The sequence below is a fragment of the Enhydra lutris genome, unplaced genomic scaffold (genome assembly GCF_002288905.1).
Source record: "Enhydra lutris kenyoni isolate GAN:26980312 unplaced genomic scaffold, ASM228890v2 scaffoldscaffold15, whole genome shotgun sequence".
Taxonomy (NCBI): Eukaryota; Metazoa; Chordata; class Mammalia; order Carnivora; family Mustelidae; genus Enhydra; species Enhydra lutris.
Window position 1 is genome coordinate 10033534 of NW_019154099.1, and position 18783 is coordinate 10052316.

The 18783-nt window shown below is 39.7% G+C and overlaps 1 protein-coding gene across 4 annotated transcripts in view; it reads left to right on the forward strand.

The window, feature by feature from the left end:
• LOC111146899 (mitochondrial translation release factor 1) overlaps positions 1-18783 on the forward strand; it is an 85394-nt gene that overhangs the window by 46591 nt on the left and 20020 nt on the right. For all 4 annotated transcript variants that reach the window (XM_022502634.1, XM_022502635.1, XM_022502633.1 and 1 more), the window contains 2 exons: positions 3444-3561; positions 18404-18540. In XM_022502634.1, coding sequence (XP_022358342.1) covers positions 3444-3561; positions 18404-18540 — 255 coding nt within the window. The remainder of the gene's footprint in view (positions 1-3443; positions 3562-18403; positions 18541-18783) is intronic.

Consider the following 18783-nt stretch of genomic DNA (forward strand, 5'->3'; position numbering starts at 1 on the left):
AAAAAAAAAAAAGAAAGAAACAATTAAAAAAAGAAAACCAATAAAGAAAAAAATATAAAAAGGAAAATAAAATATATATATATATTAGTTAAACTAGTTAAAAAACGTTAAAAAAGAAAAGGGTAAAAGTTAAAAAAATTTAGCAGAAGAAGAAAAATAAATTGAAAAAGAAAAAAAATTAAATTAACTGCAAGGCAAAAGAATCATGGGGAGAAAGCCATGAGTTCCGTGCTTTGCTTTCTCCTCCTTTGGAATTACGCTGCTCTCCTTGGTATTGAAACTGTTCTCCTTGGTAGGTGAACTTGGTCCTGGCTGGGCTTCTTGTTGATCTTCTCGGGGAGGGGCCTGTTGTAGTGATTCTCAAGTGTCTTTGCCCCGGGCGGAGTTGCACCGCCCTTACCCGGGGCCGGGCTGAGTAATCCGCTCGGGTTTGCTTTCGGGAGCTTTTGTTCCCTGAGCACTTTCCGTAGAGTTCCGGAGGGCGGGAATGAAGATGGCGGTCTCCCGGTCTCTGGCCCGGAGGAACCGAGAGCCCGGGGCCCCACTCCTCAGTGCACCCTCAGAGAACAGCGCCGATTTACTCCCGTCACCCTGCCTCCGGCCGCGCTCCGAGCTGACCGAGCCTGCGACCGGTTCAAGGTAACCCCGAGCTTAGAGCTTACTCCTCGGCTCTGTCTCTGTAGCCGGCTTCCCTGTTCTAATACCTGTAAGCTCTGCGACACTCAGACACCCCCGATTCTTCTGTGATCCTGCGGGACCTGAGGCCACGGTTAAGCCTCTGGAGCGATGTCCCTCAGCGGAACAGACTTTTAAAAGTCCCGATTTTGTGCTCCGTTGCTCCGCCGCTTGCCGGGGGCCGGCCCCTCCCCCCGCGGTCTATCTTCCCGTCGCTTTGGATTCACTTCTCCGCCCGTCCTACCTTTCAGAAAGTGGTTGATTTTCTGTTTCTAGAGTTGCTGTTCTTCTTCTCTTCGATCTCCCGTTGGATTTGTAGGTGTTTGCAATCTTTAGATAAGCTATCTAGCTGATCTCCCGCTACCTGATGTAGTCTCAGCCTGCTACTTCTCCGCCATCTTGACTCCTTCTCCCTCTTTTTCTTTTTTTTTTAAGATTTTTTTTTTTTTTATTTGACAGAGATCACAAGTAGGCAGAGAGGCAGGCAGAGAGAGTTGGGGAAACAGGCTCCCCGCTGAGCAGAGCACCTGATGCAGGGCTCAATCCCAGGACCCTGAGATCATGACCTGAGCCAAAGGTAGAGGCTTTAACCCACTGAGCCACCCAGGTGCCCCTTAAGTTGTCTTTCTTAACTCCTTATTCCTTCCACTGTTCTCACCCATCCCCTTATTCTTTTCACATTCTTGTAAATTAAACCCATGTAGTGGAGTTTGCTTTTCATAAAAGAGCAAAGTCTTATTCTCTTAATTGACATTTAAAATTCTTTGTATATTATTAAGTCACTGGTTCTTTGTTCAGAATTTCCCAACATTCATTAGGTAGTTTCTGTAACACTTGGGAGAATATGACATATAATATACGTATATTTGCTATATAACTACTTAATATACTGTAACCACAAAAATGGGAAATTGCTGTTCATCTCTTTAGTGTTTATTGAAATTTTAAGGTAGCCAACACTGGCATATTTTAAAAAAGCTGAATACTTTTTTTTTTTTTCCCCACAGTAGAGTATTCATTTTAGAGGAAATAAAAGAATAACCACGCTGTATAGTAAATTATAGAATTGACCCCGTTACTACTGTGCTTTACAAAGAGTCACACTTGCTGTCATTCGTACAAATGAATGGTAAATGTGAAATAAGATGTTAGTTCTTTCATGAAAAACAGCATATTTTGTACTATTTTTCTGTGTGTGTGTGTGTGTGTGTGTGTGTGTGTGTAACAAATAGGTGCTTAAAACAATAAAAATTTATTGTCTAACAGTTCTAGAGGCCAGTAGCGCAAACTCAAGGTATCTCCAGGGCTGTGCTCCCTCCAAAGCTTCTGGGTGGGGGAGGGATGCTCCCTTGCCTTGCCCAGTTTCTGGTGTCTCCAGGTGTCCATTGGCTTGAAGCTGTATAACTCTGAATGCACATGTTCCTCTTGTCCTCTCTCTCCTTAGCTGTCTGAGGGCACTTCTCATTGGATTTAGGACCTGTCTGAATAACCCAGGATGATCTCATCTGAACTCAATTACAGCTGCAAAAACTCTTTTTCCAAGTAAGGGTCTAGTGGTTAGAATGTGAACTTATCTTTTTGGATTCCTCCATTCAGTCCACTAATCACTGCACACGCAGTGTGTGTTCTGTAAAGTCTTAGCAAATGCTGATTTAGCAAATACTGAACCATCATTTCCCCTAGGGGAAATTGTGTATGTGTGTGCGCACGCATGTGCACATGCAGGTGTACATATGTATATATACCTATATATAGATTTCTATATCTATGTGTCTTATGTAGATTGTAATCTTAAAAGTTACCCATCCAAATAAATAAATAAGTAAAATTTTAAAACAGAGGAAAGTAACCCACCTGGTTACTTAGAATAGGTTCTATTTTCTTTATTTTACAAAGAGAAAATGAGGTTCAGAAGTGTTAGGTGACTTGCCTGAGGCCACTTCACTACCAGATAGATGCCAGAATTGGGGTTCACACCCTGTCCAACTGACCCGAGAGCCAGAGCTTCTTGTATTATCTTCTCTGCCCGCTCCTGTCTTCATTCTCTGGTCAGACTGAAAAAAGAAAGCAAACTGTCACTTTGTTGGGCATCAGCTGGGAATGTGCCTGTATAGGACGGCTTGGATTTTTTGCTGCCCTGCACAAGTTCTCTGGTGACTTTGAAAATGCTGTAGTAATTGATTTGGGGGAACAAATAAAGTAGGTGAATTTGCAAATACAGAATCAGGGAATAATGAAGATCACACTTACATACACACATTTGTACATACATATATATATATGTATGTATATACGGAGAGAGAGTATGTTTTCTATCCTGTGGCTTTGTGGGATGATGGATGCTGAAACTTGAAAGTTTGCATAAACTCAGTGATCTCATGGCATCAAAAGTCAGTGTCAAATATAGGGAGTTTATGGTTCTTTCATTGCTATAAGCTATTTTTTAGTCTAATGGCTGTGACTTAGAATAACAACACAGTTTATTTGAAGAATCTTGAGATAAATTTAGTATTAAAGTATTTTTTGGGATGCCTGTGTGGTTCAGTCAGTTAAGTGTCTGCCTTTGGCTCAGGTCATTATCTTAGGGTCCTGGGATCGAACCCCATGTTGGATCCCCTGCTTGGCAGGGGGTTTGCTTCTCCCTCTGCCTGCTGCACCCATGCTTGTGTGCCATCTCTCTCTCTGACAAATAAATTTTAAAAATCTTTTAAAAAAAGTTAAGTGTTTGTTGAGTGTAGAATTGACTTCCGTGTTCCCTTTTGTTCTAGGTAGATGTGAAGGTGGACCCGAAGGATTTGCGGATAGATACATTTCGAGCCAAAGGAGCAGGAGGACAGCATGTTAATACAACAGATAGTGCTGTCAGACTTGTCCATATCCCCACAGGTAATCAAGTCTGTTCACTTTTGTACTTTTGATCTGTTTTTATGTCTTACAAAACTACTCAACATTGAGAAGAAAATAGTTTTGTGTTAGTGTCTTGTTTCTTGCCCAAACCCTTTAAAGGTGACACTGGGTCATGGGTTTTAGGTCCCCAATGTTCATATCCCACTTCTGTTTGGAAAAGGCACTGCTTGTAAAGGATGCAGACACTGAGTGTTCCTATTCCAAGAAGCTGCCCAGGTGTACTGGACAGCGATGAGCAACCAGAGGTGTCCCAGCCTTAAAAAAACCACAAAAGCAGTCCTGGACATGCCCTTGCAATGGAGCTTTTGTCATCCTTTTGTTCTAGACTGACCTCTACCTCCGCTGGTCTGTGTTGCCTTAATGCTGTTATTTTGAATATTGGTAATTTTGGTATACTGTGAAGTAGTTTTGCAGCCCTTACTGTAACTTTAAATATTTCTATCATTTTTCACTTCTCTCCACTTCTATCACTTTACTTCTTTCAATTTCAAGCTTTTAAAATTACCTTTTTAAAATTAATTCTTATGTTATATGTTAAATGGTTTTATTTATTTATTTATTTATTTATTTATTTTTTAAAGATTTTTATTTATTTATTTGACAGACAGAGATCACAATAGGCAGAGAGGCAGGCAGAGAGAGAGGAGGAAGCAGGCTCCCTGCTGAGCAGAGAGCCTGATGCGGGGCTCTATCCCAGGACCCTGGGATCATGACCTGAGCTGAAGGTAGAGGCTTTAACCCACTGAGCCACCCAGGCGCCCTGTTAAATGGTTTTAAAGGCCAGTGGGAAAATCCTTTAACAAAAACCGGCAGCTCCTAACATGTCTTTTTTCTCCCCCTTCCCCCTGCCTTGACCCTAACGTCCCATTAGCCATAGGCAACCAGTTTAAAAAAACTCTTAGTTACTTTTTCCTGGTAATTACCTCATTCTAAATAGTAGGCAGATCGTGCTCTTCTGATAGATTAGATGTAAGATTACGTACATATTGACTTCTTAATGTAGTAGATGAAGATTAGGCTCTCATAATAGCCTATTTTCCTCTTCCTAAAATATTTATATTTTGGCAAAATTAACTTTCACTACTTTCATGTAAAGAACAAGTATATAGTGTTCACTGCCGAGCCAAGAAGCATATAGGTATCTCCCTGCTTTTCAAAAATTCACATGAAGCTGCTTTACTTTTATGAAAGACCTACATTATACCTGTTCTCACCAACCAAAAGAAATCTAAAAAAATTTTCATTTTTACAAAAAAAGGTGAAAAGCAGAAATAGTGTTCAGTATTTTTTTGCAGCTAACAGTTGTAGGAGATTTGCACACTCTGGGCAGCGACAGCAGCCCCCGCCAGCTCCTTCCCCAGAACTATATTCAGCATCTCAGCATCAGGCTACCACAGCTATGAACTCTGTGAGCATCTGTGTATCTCAGTTTATTTTCTCAGTTTACTTTCTCAATTTATTTTGCACGTCCATTAGCAAGATGTGTTTTAATAACAGATTTTGCGGGGGGGGGTGGTCTTGGAATGCACAAAAAATTCTCTATATAACTTAATCTGAGTGCTCTTCACTTTACAACATTTCGGCCTATGAAAGATATCATAGGATTTTTCTACTTTCTGATAGCAGGGGAGACATACTGTGATTTCATTTCATAGAGTTAATGATTACTTCATTGCTTTTCTAGTTGCTTCTCTTTGACTCTGAGTCTTCTTTGATCTTCTAAAAACTCTGCAGAATGAAATTAACCAGATTTTCTAGAGGGCTAACGCATGGTAGCAACACCTCTGACAGAGCTCTCTAGTCTAGAGCGGTTGCTCGCCACAGCTACAACACAGAGGTGGTTCTGAACACCAACACAGAATTCCCTTCGACCCTACTGTGTGTTGGATCCTCCTGTATCTTGGATCCCGTCTCATCTCTCTTAGTGTACTCCTTCATTTTAGTGAAGTCCTTTTTCAAGTGGTTTCCTGAGAAAAGATGCATGTACGTATTCTGAAAAGAGCTTTATTCTAAGCTCATACTCCATTGACCATGAATACTTGATTGGAAATCGTTTCCATTTAGAACATATAAGACTTTCATCATTCATTATTTCTTCTTCTTCTTCTTTTTTTTTTTGTTTCATGTAAGTAGGCTCGTGGAGCCCAACACAGGGCTTAAACTCATGACCCTGAGATCAAGACCTGAACTGAGATCAAGAGTTGGACGCTTAACTGACTGAGCCACCCACGTGTCCCTATCATTCATTGTTTTTGTATCTGAAGTATTTTCTTCAATAATTTCTTATTTACTGTTTTCTTTTTCTTCCTGGAATTTCTTTGAGTCAGATGTTAGACATCTTGGATTTATTGTTTGTCTTCTTTTTTTTTTTTTCTTTCACATTGTCTACCACTTTGTGTTTTAGGTTTTTTCCCCAACACTTTTACTGAATTTTAAAAATTTTTTGTTCTTTTTAAAAATTTTCACAAGCTCAGGGCGCCTGGGTAGCTCAGTGGGTTAAAGCCTCTGCCTTCGGCTCAGGTCATGATCCCAGCAAGGAGCCTGCTTCCTCCTCTCTCTCTGCCTGCCTCTCTGCCTACTTGTGATCTCTGTCTGTCAAATAAATAAATAAAATCTTAAAAAAAAAATGGGGCACCTGGGTGGCTCAGTGGGTTAAGCTTCTGCCTTCGGTTCAGGTCATGATCTCAGGGTCCTGGGATCGAGCCCCACATCGGGCTCTCTGCTCAGCATGGAGCCTGCTTCCCCCTCTCTCTCTTCCTGCCTCTCTGCCTACCTGTGATCTCTCTCCGTCAAATAAATTAAAAAAAAAATTTTTTTTTTTTCACAAGCTCTTCTTTTATTCTCAGAATTGTCCCATTTTTATAGCATCCTTTTATTATTATTAATGCATTTTTCCTTTTTTATTCAAATATATTAATTTTAATTTCCCTGAAATTTTTTTCTGCTTCCTGCCATGTCTCTCTTTCCTTTGAGTTTATTTTTTCTGTTTTGCTCTTACTTTCTGCTTAGAAAGGTCTGGGAATTCTTTGTTGTCTTCGTATATACATAAAAGCTCTGAGTGTTTGGGTGCCACTTACCCACTAGTAAGTTTCACTGTGGGGCAGTTAGATTATTAATTAGCTTTTTTATTAGGGACTCCCAAATGTCAGTGTTTATACAACTTTTCACTTGGGTAGTTTGTTTTCTCCTTAGTAGGATCCTCCAAGATACATTTAAGACTAAGGTCAAGGTCTCACCATTCAATAAGCAAACTTAATCCTCTTACTTTCAGTACCATGTCTCATATTTATTCTCCTTTGTACCAAGTCCCAAGTCAGACTTCCCTTATTTAATTCTCTAAAGACTGTCCCTTCCACCTCCTACAGATCGAGGGAGGGGACTTAAAGATCTACTTTAAGACTTTCTGTTTTTAGTCCCCAGCTTTTTAAGTACCAGGTGCCTCAATTCCTGAGCCCTTCTGGTATTCCGCACGGCAAAAAGACTTGTTTCTTGCCAGCTCTCCCACTAGAGGGAGTTATGTTTCACCTTTCTCCCCACTGCCAAGTCACTTCCATTCTTCCATATGCCTTCTGCCTTTATATATTGTGCTTGTGGCTGTGTGCATCACCCGTTTTTATTTTGTATTTCCATTTCTTGTTCTTGTTGTTTTAGTGGGATTTTTTAAAATAAAGAGGAGGCCATCTTGAGATCAGATGTCACCTTTAAATTTTAAATTCATTTTCAGCCTATTGTTTTTGCTTGTACTTTTATAATAGCAAAAGTTAATGTAACCTAAATATCCAGCAACAGCATAATTTTATAATCTCTCTAAAGTTGATTTTTATTCCATAAGTAATTGTAAAAACTGAGAATATATACATAAGCAAAAAAACAGAAAACATCTGTAACCATTCCCAATAACCACTGTTGGTATATTTCTTTGGTGTATATCCTTTTGAATTCTTTTTTATGCATATAGAAACATATCCTTTTTTTACCAAAAATGAGGTGGTAATTTTTGTAACTTACCATAATTTACCTAAGAAATCCACAAACTTTTAGATACTCACTGTGTTTTACTTCAACCTTATATTGCGGGATATTGTTCTATATTATAAACTGTCCAGAATAATAACAATGAGCTGAAGCTGAAATAAAAATTAAAATGAGAAAAAGTCAGGTAAATGTGATAAAAATTCTGACAAAAATGAATCAGAATATTTTAAAACATATATCCTTGTGCAGACATAAATTACTGACTTGACAAAAAGTGACCGATGTTTTTATTTCCAAGTTTACCTTGGGCCATATTAGTTTTTAGCCACTTAGATCTAGTTCTTCGATTTAAAAGAGGCCTTATGGCTTACCCTCGAAACTCCCCTTAAGCAATGTATCACAAGGCCTGCTGACTTTTATGAGTTCATGTTGTTATGAGCAAGTGATTTCTTGAGTCAATGGTATGCTTGGAAGCTTACCATGATTTCAGCATCTGGTGCAAAGAAAACTCAGTCTGTCTTCTATTCTGGCCACTCCACAACCCTTAGAATGGGAGCTATATCCATGCTAGACTTGAAAGTGAGAGCTGTAGGTCATTCTTCTGTTTCCCTCTTGCACATGGACTCTTGAAGACTCGTATTGTTTTCTAACCTGCTGCTTCTACAGAATTTCATTTTTCAGCCATTGGAAGAGTGGTACCATAGGGGTATGGTTAAATTATTGTTCAGGGAAAAGTTAAATTTTTTTGGTAGAATTTATCAAATCAAGATGAAGACATTAATATTTTGTGCTTTAAAGCAAGCTTTTTAGTTTCTTACCAGTTAGTGAAAGCGGGCCTTTGTAATTCTTACACTGTATCCCTTCATCATCATAGATTATTGATAATACCTAGTTCTTCCAAATCAGATTTAACTTTTTACTTCATTTTGTACTTTTAAGATTATAGGATTTTTATTTAACCTTTGGTTATGTATAATTTATTTCATCTAACCTAAGAACTCATCAACTGAAAGATATATCACTATTTTGTTACTATGAAGAAATATAAAAAACACTACCAATTAAACTATCATATGCCAATGAGTGTGATGCATCTCAAGTTCAGAGATGTTCATTTTTTTTAAGTGGGCTGTTTAGAATAAAATATGGTGTATTTGTTCTCACTTATAATTGAAAATCTTTTAAATAATAAATGTAGTTATTTAACAAATATATATTAGATACCCACTTAGTACTATTGCTGCCTGGAATTTTGGAATCTCCTGTAGAGTATTGAAACAACACAAGAGTTTTTTTGTTTTTTTTTCAAAGCCCTTTTACAGTTTTTTAACAACTCCAGCATCTTACTTTAACAGCTCTTCTGTTATTCAGCTTACCTCCCTCTACCCTAATCCTCTATTCCTGAGGGAGTCCTTACGATTAACTACTCCTCTACAGAAAGTGTAGTAAAATATATGATCAGGTGATTCCCTTGAGAATTACTGAGCTGGTAAGTAAGAGTTGTTGGTTGTTGGCTAAAAGTTCTGACCTGAGCCTCTGGATAGGAATAGTGCCGATGTGTAAGCAAAGCTTCCTGCCGGTCAGCTGAGACGAGGAGGAAGTTGAAGGAAAGCTTATGAATATCTTGAAATGACTGTTTTCCTATCCTTTTGGGTGGTGAAAAAAGAAGAGCAGATTCCAGACAGCTCCAGGCAAATGCCTGAAGACGAAAGCAAGTCGGTGCCCCAGCCCAGACTCGTGACTGCAGTAAAGCAGTCAAGAACAAACTAACAGGGGCACCTGGGTGGCTCAGTGGGTTAAAGCCTCTGCCTTTGGCTCAGGTCATGATCCCAGGGTCCTGGGATCGGGCCCCACATCGGGCTCTCTGCTCAGCGGGAGCCCTGCTTCCCCCTCTCTCTCTGTCTGCCTCTCTGTCTACTTGTGATCTCTCTCTGTCAAATAAATAAATAAAATCTTAAAAAAAAAAAAGAACAAACTAACAGACTCATGAATCACAGACCTGTACCCCTGAAACTAATAATACGTTATATGTTAATAATAATAATCTGTGTAAAACATCACTAATTATATCCTGGAGGGTTAAAATAAAAAGATACCAAAATTTAAAGAACAAAGAATAAACTAATAGAGGTGAAACCTGGGTGTTCTTACTGAAAGTGTTAGCAGGTGTATGTTGTAGCTTATTTAGATAGGGGAAAACGCAATTGGGAGAGGAGAATTTTGTCTTGTTTAGGGACAGTAGAATTTTATAGAAATTTTAAAAATCTCCACCCAAAGAATTGCCAGTCTTTCAGTTCAGATGGCCTAGCTAATACAGTTTTTGGGTTCTGTGGTTCAGAAAGAAAAATACTTTCACCTCTAATGTACCCGAGAACGGGATTGGACACAGGCCTTCAGACTGGTAGCTGCAAAGTTAAAGACAGTGCAGCCTGAAGTCTTAAGGGTCACTGTTCAGGTCGAGATTTGGGCTAGTAACTGGGCTACACTGGCAAAATCCACCCAAATCCAGAAGTTGGCTAACGAAAGCATGTATGATTAGATGTGGGATTAGCTGAATTTAGAGCCAGGACAACTGAGAAATATTTGCTCTAAACTCTTCCTTGTAAAGAGTTTAGTTTCTTCTTTGGTTTCTATATATAACATCTATATATTGACCCTTGAACAACATGGAAATTAGGGTTACTAACCCACTCAACCCCTTGCAGTCCAAAATACACATATAGCTTTTTATTACCTCAAAACTTAACTACTAGTAGCCTACTGTTGACCAGAAGGAAGACTTACCAGAATCATAAACAGTGATTAACACAGGTTTTGTGTTGTATGTATCATATACTACATTCTTTTTTTTTTAAGATTTTTTTTAGTATTTATTTGTTAGAGAGAGAGAAAGAGAGAGAGACAGGCAGAGGGAGAAGCAGGTTCCCCACTGAGCAAGGAGCCCAATGCAGGACTTGATCCCAGGACACTGGGATCATGACCTGAGCCCAAGGCAGGCACTTAACCAACTCAGCCACCCAGGCGCCCCTATATACTGCATTCTTACAATAAATTAGGCCAGAGAAAAGAAAATGTTATTAAGAAAATCAAAAGGAAGGAAAAATATATTTATAATACTATATTTAAAAAGAAAGAATGCATAAGTGAATTTGTGCAGTTCAAATCTATGTTGTCCAAGGGTCAACTATATAAAGTCATTTTTATTTTTTCCCTTTATTAATTTTTTAATTCTAGTATAGTTAACTTAGTGTTATGTTAGTTTCAAATATATAGTATATATATAATATGTATGCAGTAATTTAACAATTTTATACATTTTTCAGTGCTCGTCACAATAACTACTCTTAATTCCCATCATCTACCTCCCTCTGGTAACCGCCCATTTTGTTCTATATATTTAAGAATCTGTTTTGTCGTCTCCATTTTTCTTTGTGTGTGTGTTTTGTTTCTTAAATTCCACATATGAATGAAATCATTGGTATTTGTTTTTCTTTAGCTGACATTTCACTACCATTATGCCCTCTACATCCATGTTGTTGCAAATGGCAAGATTTTGTTCTTTTTTTAAATTCTTTTTTATGTCTGAGTAATATGCCATTATGGATATATTATATATATAAATATCTTTTTTTCTTTTTCAATTTTGTATTTAAATTCTAGTTAACATATAGTATAATATTGGTTTCAGGTGTAGAATTCGGTGATTCATCACTTACATACAACACTCAGCACTCATCACAATTGCCTTCCTAAATGCCCATCACCCATTTGGACCATCCCTGACCCACTTTCCCTTCATCAACTCTCAGTTTGTTCTCTGTCATTAAGAGTCTCTTATGCTTTGCATCCCTCTCTTTTTTTCCCCTTCCTGTATGTTCATCTCTTTTGTGTCTTAAATCCCACACGAGTGAAATCATCTGGTGTTTGTTTTTCTCTGACTGACTTATTTTGCTTAGCATAATACTCTAGCTCCATCCATGTTGTTGCAAATGGCAAGATTTCATTCTTTTTGATGGCTGAATAATAATATTCCATTACATAGATCTATGGATATAGATATGGAGATATAGATATATAGAGATGGAGATATAGATAGATACATATATGCCACAAGGCCACATCTTTATCCATTCATCTGTCGATGGACATCTGGGCTCTTTCCATAGTTTGCCTCTTGTGGACATTGCTGCTATAAGCATTGGGTGCATGTATCCCTTGCCACTCTTTATTTTTGTATCCTGTGGGTAAGTATCTAGTAGCGTAATCGCTGGGTGTTAGGGTAGTTCCATTTTTAACTTTTTTGAAGAACCTCAGTACTGTTTTCCAGAGTGGCTGCACCAGCTTACATTCCCAACAGTGTCAGAGGGTTCCCCTTTCTTCACATCCTGTGTTATTAGTTTTAGCCATTGTTGTTTCCTGTGTTTAATTTTAGCCATTCTCACAGGTGTGAGGTGGTATCTAATGGTTTTTATTAGTATTTTCCTGATGCTGAGTGATGTGGAGCATCTTCTCATGTGTCTGTTGGCCATCTGGATGTCTTTGGAGAAATGTCTGTTCACATCCTTTGCCCATTTCTTAACTGGATTATTTGTTTTTTGGGTGTTGAGTTTGATGAGTTCTTTATAGATTTGGGGTACTAACCTTTTATCAGATATGTCATTTGCAAATATCCTCTCCCATTCCATAGGCTGCCTTTTAGTTCTGCTGTTTCTTTTGCCATACAGAAGCTTTTTATCTTGATGAAGTCCCAGTAGTTCATTTATGCTTTGTTTCCCTTGCCTTTGGAGATGTGTCTGTAAGAAGTTGCTGTGGCACGGGGTGCCTGGGTGGCTCAGTTGGTTGAGCCACTGCCTTTGGCTCAGGTCATGATCCCCGGGGCCTGGGATTGAGTCCTGCATTGGGCTCCTTCCTCAGTAGGGAGCCTGCTTCTCTCCGCTTCTGCCTCCCACTCTGCCTGCTTGTGTGCTCTCTGTCTTTCTCTCTCTGACAAATAAATAAATAAATAATCTTAAAAAAAAAAAAAAGTTGCTGTGGCTGAGGTCAAAGAGAATGCTGCCTGTGTTCTTCTCTAGGATTTTGATGGTTTTCTGTCTCACATTGAGGTCTTTCATCTATTTTGAAGTTGTTTTTGTGCGTGGTGTAAGAAAGTGGTCCAGTTTCATTCTTCTGCATGTTAGTATTCACAACACCGTTTTTGAAGAGACTGTCCTTTTTCCATTGGACGTTCTTTCCTGCTTTGTCAAAGATTAGTTGACCACAGAGTTGAGGGTCCATTTCTGGGTTACGTATGCTGTTCGACTGATCTGTGTGTCGGATTTTGTGCCAGTACCATACTGTCTTCATGATGACAGCTTTGTAATATAGCTTGAAGTCTGGAATCATGATGCCTCCAGCTTTGCTTTTCTTTTTAGGATTGCTTTGGCTATTTAGGGTTTTTCTGGTTCCATACAAATTTTAGGATTGTTCTAGTTCTGTAAAAAATGTTGGTGTTATTTTGATAGGGATTGCATTGAATATGTGGGTCGCTTTGGGTAGTACAGACATTTTAACGATGTTTGTTCTTCCAATTCATGAGCATGGAATGTTTTCCCATTTCTTTGTGTCCTTTTCAATTACTTTCATAAGTGTTCTGTAGTTTTCAGAGTACAGATCTTTTACCTCTTTGGTTAGGTTTCTTCCTAGTATCTTACGGTTTTGGGTGCAGTTGTGAATTTCTTTTTGATTTCTTTTGAAATCTTCCTTGATTTCTTTTTCTGAGGCTTCATTATTGGTGTATAGAAATGAAGCAGACTCTGCATTGATTTTTATTCCCATGACTTTGCTGAATTTTCCTGTATCAGTTCTAAATTTTTTGTAGTCTTTCAGGTTTTCTACATAAAAGTATAACATTGTCTGCAAATAGTAAAAGTTTAACTTCTTTCTTGCTGTCTGGATACCTTTTATTTCTTTTTGTTGTCTGATTGTGGTGGCTAAGATTTCCAGTACTATGTTAAATAGTAATGGTGAGAGTGGACATCCTTGTCTTGTTTCTTTCTTTTTTTTTTTTTTTAAAGATTTTATTTATTTATTTAACAGACAGAGATCACAGGCAGGCAGAGAGGCAGGCAGAGAGATGAAGGGAAGCAGGCTCCCTGCTGAGCAGAGAGCCCGATGTGGGGCTCGATCCCAGGACCCTGGGATCATGACCTGAGCCGAAGGCAGAGGCTTTAACCCGCTGAGCCACCCAGGCGCCCCCTTGTCTTGTTTCTGACCATAGATAAAAACCTCTCAGTTTTTCCCCATTGAGGATGATACTAGCCGTGGGTTTTTCATATATGGCTTTATGATTTTGAGGTATGTTCCTTCTATACCTACTTTGTTGATGGTTTTTATCAAGAATGGATGCTGTATTTGTCAGATGCCTTTTTTCTGCATCTGTTGAGGGGATCATATGGTTCTTATCCTTTCTTTTATTAATGTGGTGTATCACATTGATGATTTGTGGATATTTACCCACCCCTGCAGCCCAGGAATAAATCCCACTTGGTCATGGTGAATAAGCCTTTTAAAGTACCTTTGGATTCAATTTGCTAGTATCTTGTTGAGAATTTTCATCCGTGTTCATCAGGGATATTGACCTGTAGTTGTCGTTTTTAGTGGGTACTCTGTCTGGTTTTGGGATTAAGGTAGTGCTGGTCTCATAAAATGAGTTTGAAAGTTTTCCTTCCGTTTCTATTTTTTGGAACACTTTCAGAAGAATAGGTATTAATTCTTCTTTAAATGCCTGGTAGAAATCCCCTGGGAAGCCATATGTCCCTGGACTCTTGTTTGTTGGGAGATTTTTTTTTTTTTTTTTTAAGATTTTTATTTGTTTGAGAGTGAGTGAGAGAGAGAAAGAGAGAGAGAGAGCATGAGTGAGGAGAAGGGCAGAAGGAGAGGGAGAGGCAGGCTCCCCACTGAGCAGGGAGCCCACTTTGGGGCTCGATCCCAGGACGCTGGGATCACAACTGAGCTGAAGGCAGACGCTTGACTGAGCCACCCAGGCGCCCCTTGTTGGGAGTTTTCTGATTACTGATTCAGTTTAGTTACTGGTTATAGATCTGTTCAAATTTTCTATTTCCTCTTATTTCAGTTTTGGTAGTTTGTATGTTTCTAGGAATTTGTCCATTTCTTCCAGATTGCCCAGTTCATTGGCATATAATTTTTCATAATATTCTCCTATAATTGTTTGTATTTCTGTGATGTTGCTTGTGATCTCTCCTCTTTCATTCAAGATTTTATTTGGGATCTTTCTCTTTTCTTATTGTTAAGTCTAAGTGGGGGCTTATCAATTTTATTAACTCTTCAAAGAACCAGTTTCCTTCATCTATTCTGCTGGTTTTTTTTATTTGTTTGTTTGCTTCAATATTGATTATTCTCTAATTTTATTATTTCCTTTCTTCTGCCGGCTTTAGGTTTTATTTGCTGTTCCTTTTGTAGCTCTCTCAAGTGTAAGGTTAGATTGTGTATTTGAGACTTTTCTTGCTTTTTGAGACAGGTCTGTATTGCAGTATATTTCCCTCTTAGGACCTCCCTTGCTTCATCCCAAAGGTTTTGGACTGTCATGTTTTCGTTTTCATTTGCTTCCATGTATTTTTTTTTTAAAGATTTCATTTATTTATTTGACAGAGAGAGACACAGCGAGAGAGGGAACACAATCAGGGGGAGTGGGAGAGAGAGAAGCAGGCTTCCCACCGAGCAGGGAGCCCAATGCAGCGCTCGATCCCAGGACCCTGGGTTCATGACCCGAGCCGAAGGCAGACGCTCAATGACCAAGCCACAGAGGCACCCCTGCTTCCATGTATTTTTTTAAAATATCTTCTTTAATTTCCTGGTTAATCCGTTCATTCTTTAGTAGGATGTTCTTTAACCTACATGTATTTGTGGTCTGTCCAAATTTTTTCTTGTGGTTGACTTCAAGTTTCATAACATTGTGGTCAGAAACGATGCATGGTATGATCTCAATCTTCTTGTACTGATTGAGGCCTGATTTATGACCCAGTGTGTGATCTGTCTTGGAGAATGTTCCATATGCACTTGAAAAGAATGTGTATTCTATTGCTCTAGGATGGAATGTTCTGAATGTATCTGTTAAGTCCCATCTGGTCCAGTGTGTCATTTGAATCATTCAAAGCCCTTGTTTCCTTGTTGATCTTCTGCTTAGATGATCTATCCATTGCCGTGAGTGGGGTGTTAAAATGTCTCTTACTATTACTTATTATTATCAATGAGTTTCTTTATGTTTGTTATTCACTGATTTATATTTGGGTGCTCCCAAGTGGGGGGCATAAATATTTATAGTTGTTAGATCTTCTTGTTGGATAGACATCTTTGTTGATACAGTGCCTTCCTTCAACTTTTGTTACAGTCTTTGGTTTAAACTTTAGTGTGTACTCTGGCTTTCTTTTGATGTCCATTAACATGGTAGATAGTTCTCTATCCCCTCACTTTCAATGTGCAAGTGTTTTTAGGTCTAAAATGAGTTTCTTCTCTCACTCATTCTCTCTCTCAAATAAGTAAATAAAATCATTAAAAAAAAAAAAGAAAAAGGCACCTGGGTGGCTCAGTTGGTTAAGCATCTGCCTTCAGTTCAGGTCATTATTCCAGGGTCTTAGGATCAAGTCCCACACCAGGCTCCCTGCTCAGCAGGGGCGTCTGCTTCTCCCTCTGCCCCTCCTCCCTGCTTGTGGTCTCTCACTCATTCACTGTCTCTCTCTTTTATATAAATAAATAAAATCTTTAAAAAATATATAAATAAATTAAATGAGTGTCTTATAGGTAGCATATGGATGGGTCTTATTTTTTTATTCATATCTACTAATCTGTCAAATAAATAAATCTTTAAAAAAAAAAAAGGTAGATCCTGTTTTCCCTAAAGCTGAAGCTTTGCAGCACTATGTGATGAGTAGACTTGGTGCCTGTAAGGGGTCCATGCTGGTCTTCTGGAGTGGGGCCTGCTGTGCTGATTCTCAGTCCAACTTGCCCTAGTGGAGATGTACTGGCAGGGCCGTGAGGCGGTGGGGGAGCGTGGTGTAAGCTGCTTTAGTCGCCACTGGGTGGCACCATGTTGCTCACTGAAGTGAGTCAGCGCTAATGGGCAGGAGAGAAAATCGCTTTGCCAGGCTCTCTCTCCTGGAGCAGGGAGTTCGCACCAGCACTCTCCAGGAAGTGCTTACAGCTGAGCAAACCATCACCCCTCTTGTGTCCCCCGCTTCTGTCAGATCCCTGCCTTCACCCTATTTGTGTCTGAGCTATCTGCATACTGGGCAGCACAGTACTCCTGTGTCTTATCTCAGGCACATGGCTCTGTTTCAGAACTCCAAATTTTAGGGATCCACATGGCACAGACCCACGCTCATCCTCTTGGGGGAAGGTCTCACCTCGCTGGCTGGTGCTGGTTTGTCCCAGAAAAGCAGTCACACACCACACGGTGGTTTATGGTAAAGTGCAGCTAAAAGCCGGCACCAAGGCTTGTTGCCCTCAGCCGGTGTCTCTGTTCCTATATTAGGGAACAGGGACACACATCGCTGACAGTACTTCTTCTGTCTCCGGAAAGGCCCTGCCACCATTCCCAGATGCACTCCAAAATGAGGCGTTCTTTCTACCTAGGTGACCCAGGGGATGCCCAGACCACTCTGCCCACTCCCAGGTCTCCACCCTCCTTTCCTACAGAGCAGCACTAAAACCCCCCCAGGCACAGCCCAGTCCATGGCACAGTCTTCTAAAACTTCAGACTTGGCGCTCTGCTGCTTATAAAAACTAGCAATAGTCATCCCCTCTTCTTTTCCCAATCACTGGTTTTGGGGAATAGTTTTTTTTGTGCAGTCCCCTGCCTGCTGCTTCTCTCGCTCTCTCACTCCTCTCCCCATGATCAGGGCTCCCTCCCCTCCTCAGGACCCCCAGCTTTTCTCTCTCCCAAATCAACTCTCCACAGCCCTTACCTTCTGTGAAGTGGCTGTTTTTCTACCTGTAGATGTGCATTTTGTGCTCTCAGTCCTCAGATCAATTTCTTGGGCACTCAGAATGATCTGATATTTTTCTAGCTGTATTTGAGGGATGAGGCAAGCTCAGGGTCCCCCTACTCCTCCACCATTTTAACTCCTAAATATATGCATTTATAAATATATATCTATACACACACACACCCCATATCTTCTTTATCCATTCATCTAGTTTTTAAAAGATTTTATTTATTTGAGATAGAGCAGAGAGAGAGTGAGAGAAAGTGAGTCAGGCTCCCCTCTGAGGGGGAGCCCAGTGCGCCTGGGATCATGACCTGAGCCATTTCACCGACTGAGCCACCCATGCGCCCCTATCCATTCATCTGTTGATGGACTCTTGGGTTTTAGAAAGTCATCTTTAAAACATTAGCTCTGTGCAAATTTGTGGTTAAGGAAGGAAAGCTGAGTTCTCCTTGACTAAAACAGAGAATGGAGCAGCTCTGTGTGGGGGTGAGACTCTGTGTTGGGCTGTCTGTCCGAATGAGCTGAGAGGGAGAGGCAGAGCTGTGGAAATGAAAGTATGTGTAACCATCTGTAGATGCAGCTGCTTCCAGTCTTCTCATCTGAAATATCTCCTTCAGATCTCAGAATCGAAATAGCCATCTACTGCTTTTATCAGCGTGGTTCAGGTATAGTTTCTAAAGTATGCTAAGTCTTAGTTGTTTTTAATCCTTTGTGATCTTTTCCTGATTAGCCTTTCCCCCTTTAAAACGTTCCTGAGGCCTATCTTTTTCCCCAGTTTTATTGAGATATCATTGACATCTCAGTTCTGTCTTAATCTGGCTTCTGGAAGCTACAGTTTACCTCTGATCCTTGTTCTTTTTCAGGGCTTGTAGTAGAATGCCAACAAGAACGATCACAGATTAAAAATAAAGAAATAGCTTTGCGTGTGTTGAGAGCTAGACTCTACCAGCAGATGATTGAGAAAGACAAGTGTCAGCAACAAAGTACTAGAAAACTGCAGGTAAGGCTTACACAGTGTGATACCTCTGTGGGGCACCTGGCTGGTTCAGTGAGAAGAGCGTGTGACTCTTGACTCTGGGGTTTGGAATTCGAGTCCCGTGTTGGGTGTAGAGATTTCTTAAAATAAAAATAGTAATACCTCTGCACAAAAGTCATCATTTTCTGTAGAAAATGTAGCATTTGTTCTTGATCAAATGGGACTATCTTATAGCATAGGGAAACGTACTTATTTGTAAATAAGCAG